Source organism: Salvelinus alpinus, chromosome 1, assembly GCF_045679555.1.
Source record: "Salvelinus alpinus chromosome 1, SLU_Salpinus.1, whole genome shotgun sequence".
In the NCBI taxonomy this organism is placed as follows: Eukaryota; Metazoa; Chordata; class Actinopteri; order Salmoniformes; family Salmonidae; genus Salvelinus; species Salvelinus alpinus.
The window spans coordinates 88,418,287-88,427,384 of record NC_092086.1 but is presented as its reverse complement, the minus strand read 5'-3'; the positions used below and the strand labels follow the sequence as shown (position 1 = coordinate 88,427,384).

At 42.0% G+C, this 9,098-nt stretch overlaps 1 protein-coding gene and 1 non-coding gene across 2 annotated transcripts; both read right to left on the bottom strand.

Annotated features, from left to right (window-relative positions):
- Positions 1-217: 217 nt before the first annotated feature.
- LOC139532874 (serpin H1-like) lies at positions 218-4,622 on the bottom strand. The gene is made up of 5 exons (XM_071331022.1): positions 4,495-4,622; positions 1,996-2,616; positions 1,778-1,876; positions 1,412-1,644; positions 218-1,043 (listed from the first exon to the last, which is right to left on the bottom strand). Exons 2-5 carry the CDS (start codon positions 2,591-2,593, stop codon positions 741-743), a joined length of 1,233 nt encoding a protein of 410 aa, XP_071187123.1. The 5' UTR covers positions 2,594-2,616; positions 4,495-4,622; the 3' UTR covers positions 218-740.
- Positions 4,623-7,357: 2,735 nt separating this feature from the next.
- Positions 7,358-7,434, bottom strand: trnaa-ugc (transfer RNA alanine (anticodon UGC)). The gene has a single exon. It is a non-coding gene; the product is annotated as a tRNA-Ala (tRNA).
- Positions 7,435-9,098: the final 1,664 nt, after the last annotated feature.

Sequence of the window (9,098 nt, the reverse complement as noted above, 5' to 3'; positions counted from 1 at the left end):
CCAGGCAGCCGCACACAAGCCTAATACCACCATGCACAGTAAAGGGAAAACTTAACGGTACAGCATACAATGAAATAGCCGAATCCACTAATTTGAAGAGATGTCCATATACTTTTTAAAATAAAGGTTAAATTAGTTATTTCTTGAATATAGTGTACTGAATACCCAGAGAATAGTAAGTTGATGTTGATTCGGTGAAATTCAAATAAACAACTACTACAGAAGAATAGCCTATAATCCAAAGTGAAGTGAAACAGTGTGCAATCAGTTGGGATCCCAACTGGAGACAGGAGAGGAAAACAGAGGAATGCTTATTTTACATTTAAGCAATAGTTTGGTAGATCATGCTTAATGTAAGTATCCATCCTGTGATCTCATCTTAATTTAAATACTCAAACATGAGGGTGACCAAACCCAATATCACTCTCTTTTGTGAAATGGGGCGATATTCAGTTTTGAAACCAGGCTAGATGATAATACCATGTCAAGGTGAAGTTAGAGTGCACAATGCTTTGTTTCTTACAACACAAAAATATAATTCTGAATCATGCATAGTGATTAACAGGCACAAATGTTGGCACATTGATGATCAAATGGGAATGTACTCTTGAGGTATTAGACATACAAATTCATTTTCTCCCTTTCCTCTCTTTGCATAGAAAAATACAAACACATAAACACACACACAAACACCATAACACACACACATACAAAAACACTTCACATAAGACTCCAAAGTGTTATAATTCATCTCTCATCTTCTTGCCCTTAGGCCGCACCAGTCTGCCGAGGAAGAGGATGGAGTTGGTCTTGGTGTCCTTCACCAGGAAGATGAAGGGATGGTCAGCGTAGAACAGCTTGGGGTTCTTCAGCTTGTCTGTGCCGAAGATGCTTCTGTCTATGGGGTTCCCATCGGTGTCCCACTCCATGGCAGAGGCATGGAAGACATTGGACAGATACAGGTCCTTCTTCCCAGAGATGTTGGACAGGTCCGCCTTGGTCTTATCCACAGCCTCAGTCAGACCCAGCTCCCCAAGGTGTTTCTGAGAGAGTGAGAGTGAGAGTGAGAGTGAGAGAGAGAGTGAGAGAGAGAGTGAGAGAGAGAGAGATCTTTATTGTAAAGGAGTTTGAAGCATGAAGGAACTCTCAGCCACCTAAGAGCATCAGTGATGTGTACTGTATTCTAACATGTTATTCAAACCTGGATCTCGTAAACAGTTAACAAAATGATTGTTATTCAAACTTGTATCTCATAAACAGTTAACAAAATGATTGTTATTCAAACTTGTATCTCATAAACAGTTAACAAAATTATTGTTATTCAAACTTGTATCTTATAAACAGTTAACAAAATGATTAATAAATGTTGTTTTAAACAATGACCTGTGTCATCTCTAGGTATTTCCAGTACCTGAATGTTGTGGCTGACTTCCATGCAGACTTTGGGCAGAGACACAGCAACAGCCGTCTCCTTTAGCTTGCCCATCCAGTCTTCCAGCTGCTTGCGGGTCAGTAGCTTCTCCAGCCTCTCCAGGGGCTCCACGTGGTAGGGCATGAAGAACACCATGCTGGACTTCTTATGGGCCAGGGGCATGCTCAGGATGAACAGCTTATTCACTGTGTCTTCGTGGAAGCCATAGATACCTGCAGGTACAGTCAGTATGGATACAGACACAGAGACATTTCTAGGGCATTTCTTTACATCTTCCTTCACTTTGAAATGAGAACACCCCAGTTCAGTTCAAAGGTACTTTATGATATTATAATGAGGGCTGACCTGTGCGGTGCATCATGGGTACACCAATAGTGTGAGTGTGAGACACCAGGAAGCCACGGTTGTCCACCATCTTATGGTGGAACTGTTCATCCCAATGGGCTGTTCAGATATAAAGTAAAATACAATTATACTGTAAATATATGAATGAGTAAATCAACTAAGCGAAAGAGAGAAGAGTGAATCTAAAAGATTCTGGTCCTTTGTAAGAGAGAACTCACGTTTGAAGAACATGGCGTTGATGATCATGGCCCCATCGGTCTTCTCCACATCCTTGGTTACCTCGGGCAGCTTGCCATCGGTGAATTTGGCCGCCCAAGCATTGATGGACTTCACAGCGCTCTTCTTGTTCTTGAAGTTTATCTTTGTGTGGTCATATTTGTAGTGCTTCTTGCTGCTCTTGACAAAGGCATCTGCAAAGTTGACAGAGCTGGGGGTGTATAGGCGGTTGCTGATCTTCCAGGTGACGTTACGGGCCTTGGAGTCGCTGACCTCCTCCAGGAGCTCGGCCAGGCCAGCGTGCAGCTGCTCGTCCTTCACTTTGTTAGCGCTCAGCACGGTCTTGACCTGGGAGGCGGTGGAAGCCTTGCCCCCGAGTGCCACCAGGCCCAGGGAAGAGGCCACCACCACCGGGGAGATGAGGATGTTCTCTAGGTCCTTTTCCTTGGCTATGTTCTGGTAGAGGCTGAACGCCAGGCTGGCGCTGTTGTCAGCCAACAGGGTGGCGTGGTTGCTCAGGACCTTGTCTGCCGAGGCGGCGGTGGCAGCTGAGGCTGCAGTGGCCAATAGGGCCATGGCTAACAGGTTAGTCACCCACATGGTGTCAACCGAATCAGTAGAGACTTGAGGGGACATGGAAAAGGTGTATGTGTTAGATTTATACAGTGGACTTCCTTATGGAGAATCATATCGATTACAGAGCAACAGAGTCTCAAATCCCAGGTGTTAGAGGCAAATTAAATAAAATTTGTCCTGGATTTTGAATACAGAACCTCTTGTGGGACTTCTCTCCTTGCTCTTGCCAGTGATAGCATGAGTTAAGGAGATAACGCACTTCTCAAACACTTTGCTGAGATTCAAGAGGAATACCACATTCTCTTTTATTCAACCTGGATGATGCAGAATGGACATGCTGTGTGGTATACTAAGCTTTCATTATGCAGTCTGTAATGTAATTATAGACCTGAATTCATTGGTAGAGAATCTGAGAGCAGGGTTGACTGTGCCAATGGAGAGTCTCCAAGTAGACATTCAAGGCAAGACTCAAGAGCCACGTTGACACTGCAGCTGTAAAACGCCTAGAAGATGAAACAGTCGTCAACATTCTAAGTGGAATAATTCTACAGCAACTACTGAGGGCCATTAGCTACTGAATGAAGAATACAAGTTCTCTTAAGAAGAAAATGGAAATTTATATCAAGCTCTCTCTTCATTTGGGGGACCAATCACTTTTTATTTATCTCTCTCTGCTCTGTGTTGCCCTGCAGGAGGCTTACGGTAGCAGACAAGTAGCAACATGATCAGGCTAAGCCATGAAGTCTAAACAAAAGGATGCTATGCATCCTCTGAGGCCTGGAATGAGTGACCTTAAGCGGGCGTGAGGTTTCACATTTTTCAGTACTAAACATAAAGTTTGATCTTTACTGTAAGAATGATGCCTTTAGAAGTTTTGTTGGAACTACAAATTATTCCAGTACATTCTAAATTTGCATTACCTATTATTTTGATTCTGCATGCATAATTACAAATCACAGCACAAGCTAACGGCTCATGTCCACCAGATGCATCAAACTCTTCATTGTGAATGAAGCAGTCCACAACTGTCTGTGTACTGCATGTTTTCAATATTTTCAACTTGTGCTTTGCTTTACCATGCGGTGGTACAAATGGAGGTAAACACACTGACTCCAACTAGCTAGGTTTTAGCTAGTTGAAAAGCGAAACACATGTGTGTCAAGTACGGAAAATATGGGCCAGACATCCGGCAAAACAAAATGCATATGCATCTGGTGGACATCGGGCGTAATTCAATGCCCTTATAAGTCATAACTAAGAAACATCCTGGCACGTACAAATACCGGCAATGACGGTCTCATCTTATTGGACAGAAACCAGTGTGAGAGAAAGTTTAGAGGAGGAGAAATATGCTGGTTTACAGTTCCGTGCATCGTCATTAATATCTGTCTGAACATATGTTTATAAATTACACAGCTCATTTCTTCTGATAATCTATCTGATACTTTCTCTACACTCTCTACCACCACACAGCATGTGTTCAATTGACCAAGTAAAGTGAGATGCCCCCTGGCAGAGGCAACTGTGACTCAGATCAGAGCACAAGAGTCTGTTGCTGGGTGGGACCGCTACTAATTAGATAGGCTTCCTCAGACATGACACAATTCAAAGCAGCATTGCCACTGTTAATTAACCATCACTTTTATTTGATCATTATAGCATTTTCACTGTTATGTGACCCATTCATTAAGTGTGAACAGTGAAGTTGGGAGGAAGAAGTATGTTTTAGCATGTTTTATGTTTCCTTTCAACTGGCCTGCACATGCTCAATCACATGAAGCTGTATTGTAATAGAGAACTAAATTCGCAAAAATAATTTATAAGCCCAAAATGGAGGGACTTTTCAGATTCCTGGTCAGAAGTTTTCCTGCAGTTAACACAAGTCCAGCCCCCTCCCCCTCCCATCGCATCCCCTTTTAACTTACCAGGCTCTTTCAGCAGTTTTCCTCTAATTTCTCTCTTAGCTTCCACACGATCCTTCAGCTGGTCTACAAACCGTGGGGGAAATATTCTGGAAGTTGAGGAATGGAAAATGTTAATGATGTACAGTGATTTTCAATGCACAGTGAGTAGCACTGGGCCCTCCCACAGTATCTGTTGAGCAGCTATGTAAGTGGGACTTTCCCCCTCCAGGTCCTAAAGCCTGAGACACACTGAAAGATCATTCACACTGCAGACAGACATCTGGCAGAGTTTCTATAAAGTTCATAGTTCTGTATTCTCAAATGTTGCTACTGTAATATACTGTACACAGTTTTAGACCATGCATCATAAAGAAACATTATTTTGTATTAATGGCCCTCCTGCCTAAAAAAACGTGGAAAATATGCATACTGTCTTAATAACACAACATTTTCCAATTCCATTTTCAGATTTTCTGACAATTTCTAGATGTTGCACACCGCTTTAAGCCAGGGGTAAACAACAGACTGCTTGACTGAACACAGTGTGCAACATCTGTAAATTGTCAGAAAATCATAAAATAGTGGTGGGAAATTGTGTTTTATTAAGACAGTACACATATTTTCCTAGTTTTTGTGTGTGCCATTAAATCAAGTTAAGGAGGAAATTGACGCCTTTGCAGCCTGAATGGATGATGCTTTATGTATGAGCTGGTCCCTGGTAGACACGAGTGTATAGCGGGCTGGGTACATTAAAGTCAGACGCAGATGGCAAACAACATAAAATGAATAATAGTGCCATCTGTTTGGATTACCTACTGCAAACAGAGTTGCAGGGAAGTTTTCTAAGTAGGTCATTGAAAATCAAAAATTCCATGAGACCGAAGAATAATAATTGTTAGGGGGTAGAAAAAACGTTGGTATTATAATTGTTATGATTCGTACATTTTGCTTGCAAGTTGTGAAGATTTGACAGTTTTTTCTTCCTCCTCCTCCCCCGTCTTAGTGCCACATCTGTGGTTGTGTCTGTCTGATTTGAGAGACTGATAGCGTGGGATGCAGGATGGGGAATGTGTCCATTCAAGCCCCCCTGCCTGGTCTGCCTAGCCATGCCAAATTGTTAAATTATCCCCTGGTGTCTAACTGACTCACTTTTCCCCAAAATGAACAACATGTCATTGTGGACATGCATGCAGTGTATCTGATTATTCCCTTTCGAAAAATCTATTCAGGCACTCTTAAACATGGATTGTTTCTGCTGAAGAGCAATAAAGTTTAGGAAATCACTCAACATGCCACAGTAGCCCAGTGTTTGGTGCCAAGGGATTTGTGACATCATGTTAGAAATTAGGTCACATTACATTGGCTATGCCTCAGCACTGCTAGAGTGAAAAGGCTATGCATAAGACACATGTTCTGTTGATGTTTAGATAAATTAACAATTTACATAGAGCCAACATTGGTCTGAGTACAAAAGAAGTAACCCCACTCACCCACACCACATCTCCACCCTCAACATGAAAAAGCATAGCACTTGGCTACATGCTTTTGTATTACATAGCTAAATTCCAAACTGGCTCTTTGTCTCAGAAGAATAGGTTGGCCTGATATACTGCCTGAGGGCAGCATTGGTTTAGTTTTGCGTGCATATAGGGCCAGGCAGCTTCAATTAACTCTGTTGCTAAGGCTTGCAGCTCAGCTAGCCAAGAGACGGGACTTCGAACATCTATACAGTTCAGATGTATTTTTATTAAACTCAAACTCACTGTCACTGATTAACGGCAGATACAGAAGTAGGATCTCAATTTGGTCACCCTGTTGTTGCAGGAAATGTCCTGCACAGCTGGAAATGCACATTTGCAGTGTATTCAAGGCTTCTAAAGTTTTGCCCTAACTAAAAATTTATCAACCCCTACAAAAATGCCCATTAATTATAATCCACACAATATTTATAATTTCCTGTTTCTGCAGGCTTATTTTCCTGTTGTGAAAAACTGGTTACATTAAGATCCATCCTACATCTGTAGGAGAGACATAATGGTAAAACTGATGGAACAGACCCTCTTAAGATATTGTAATGGTTTTAAACATCGTGTGCCTTTTCTGCATATTTCTACAAATGTTTACAGACCAATCCATGAATGGTTTAATTGTGGTAAGGCTGTGTACAGTATATAAAGGGCTATATAGTGCAGTCTCCAACTAAGATCTTATAGGCAATGCGAAACACAATGTTCTCTGTCATTAATAGATTACTGTATTGCACAGGAGGCTGCTGAGGGGAGAACGGCTCATAATAATGGCCAGAACGAAGCAAATGGAATGACAAATACATGGAAACCATGTGTTTTATGTATTTGATGCCATTCCACTTATTTTGCTCCAGCCATTACCACGAGCCTGTTCTCCCCAATTAAGGTGCCACCAACCTCCTATGCTGTATTGTATTGTATACCTTCACTGAGGACTTAATAGCTCATGTTGGTTACTGCCTGCACAATACTGCATGTCAAGATGCATGTAACAATAGCAACAATGGCAGCATGGGAATCACATCAACAAACAGTAGGAAAAAGGGGCAGTGGAACAGAACGTATATCCGTCTCCATGTTGTCCAGGTTCCTGTGATGACCTGCCTTGGTTCCACATCCAGAAATACCATGTAGCAGAGGGATGGAGATGCTGATCATGGAGGGGGGAAAATAAGCATTCATGTGAAAAACTGCCAAAGCCATGTGGTTTCAGTTACCCTACAATTCGTTCAGCACTTCAGCTTAACTTATTACATTTTATTTATTTTTTTACATTTTTTTACATTTTTAAGTCATTTAGCAGACGCTCTTATCCAGAGCGACTTACAAATTGGAAAGTTCATACATATTCATCCTGGTCCCCCCGTGGGAATTGAACCCACAACCCTGGCGTTGCAAGCGCCATGCTCTACCAACTGAGCCACACGGGACCACAAACCTTGACTTTTCTCTCAAATACGAGCTCTCTGTAAGAGGAAGCAGGGTCACAGAGGGTTTCTTCCTTTAGAAATAGAAATGTGCCTGATATTCTCATGATGTAAGACCTCAGTAATGTTGCCCTGCATGCTGATGCAACCTTCAGCTGTTTAACTCTCACCAACTATTGCCAAACCCACTCAAAGATGTGATTCACTGTATAAACTCTGGTACAGTAGTTTAGTGCCTGTCTGGAAAGAGTGGAAGTGTGCAGAGATATACTGTTACAGTTTATTCTGATCCTATTTATGCAGTGTTCTTCAATCATGTTCCTGAAGACCCACTGCCAGGTGAGCAGACTTTTGTTCCAGCCCCATACTAATGAATCTGAGTCAGTTAATCAGGGGGTAAGTTGACATCAGGTGTGTTACTGCTGGGCTAGAGCAAAATCCTGCACACACTGTGGGTCTTTCGAACCATGATTGAAGACCACTGCACTAATGAGTAGAGTTTGTGTAGAAGATTTGTATCATGCAGAATCTTTTGTAAGTTTTTGGTCATATTGCTGACATACATCTTGCCAATACTTTCAGGCGTTGTGCGTAGGAGTAAGGGCTAGTGTACATTTGGAACTGGACAAATGTTTTAGAGAGAGGCCCTCAAGTGAGCAAAGTGAGCTACAGATGGCAATAGCATCCTCTGGTGGATGAAAATCTGCTAATGTGCCATGATCATGACAGAGCAGGGATCAGGGACTTATAGAGAGAGGAGACGATTATGATTCACCACCAGGGACTACCAAATGCTAGGGAATGTTCAGCCATGAGCTCTGTTGCACAATTATTATATATTTTTTAATCTCCACTTGATTATAGCATTTAGATATCTGTTTTTTTTATCCAATGACAGTCACACAATTTCAACCATTGTTTATAGACTTAGAAACTATCTATATATTTAAAAGTAACAGTAATTAACAGTTACAGTTTATAAACTCCTTGTACACCGCCTTATAAATTCTTGCAGTCAATCTCCAGCAGAGTGCTCTCAGAGACAGACACAGATTCACAGAGTCTCTGGTCACCTACTGTACAGTATGCTAAAGTAAATTAACTCCACTTGTCAGTTGCACAAGATTAGAGGGAATTGACGCAATCATCTTCCAAGCCAGGGGTTAATCTGTGGCTGTTAGGCCTGAAATAGATATCCTGTTGGATGTCACTCCCTGTGCCTGGTGTTGGCTCAATGCCTCCGAGCTGTATCAGGGGTTGGTGCTTGATGGCACCTGTAGTAGGCCAGCCATCCTGATTACTGGATCAAATAAAATAAAATAAAATTTATTTATATAGCCCTTCGTACATCAGCTGATATCTCAAAGTGCTATACAGAAACCCAGCCTAAAACCCCAAACAGCAAGCAATGCAGGTGTAGAAGCACGGTGGCTAGGAAAAACTCCCTAGAACTGCCAAAACCTAGGAAGAAACCTAGAGAGGAACCAGGCTATGAGGGGTGGCCAGTCCTCTTCTGGCTGTGCCGGGTGGAGATTATAACAGAACATGGCCAAGATGTTCAAATGTTCATAAATGACCAGCATGGTCAAATAATAATAATCACAGTAGTTGTCGAGGGTGCAGCAAGTCAGCACCTCAGGAGTAAATGTCAGTTGGCTTTTCATAGCCG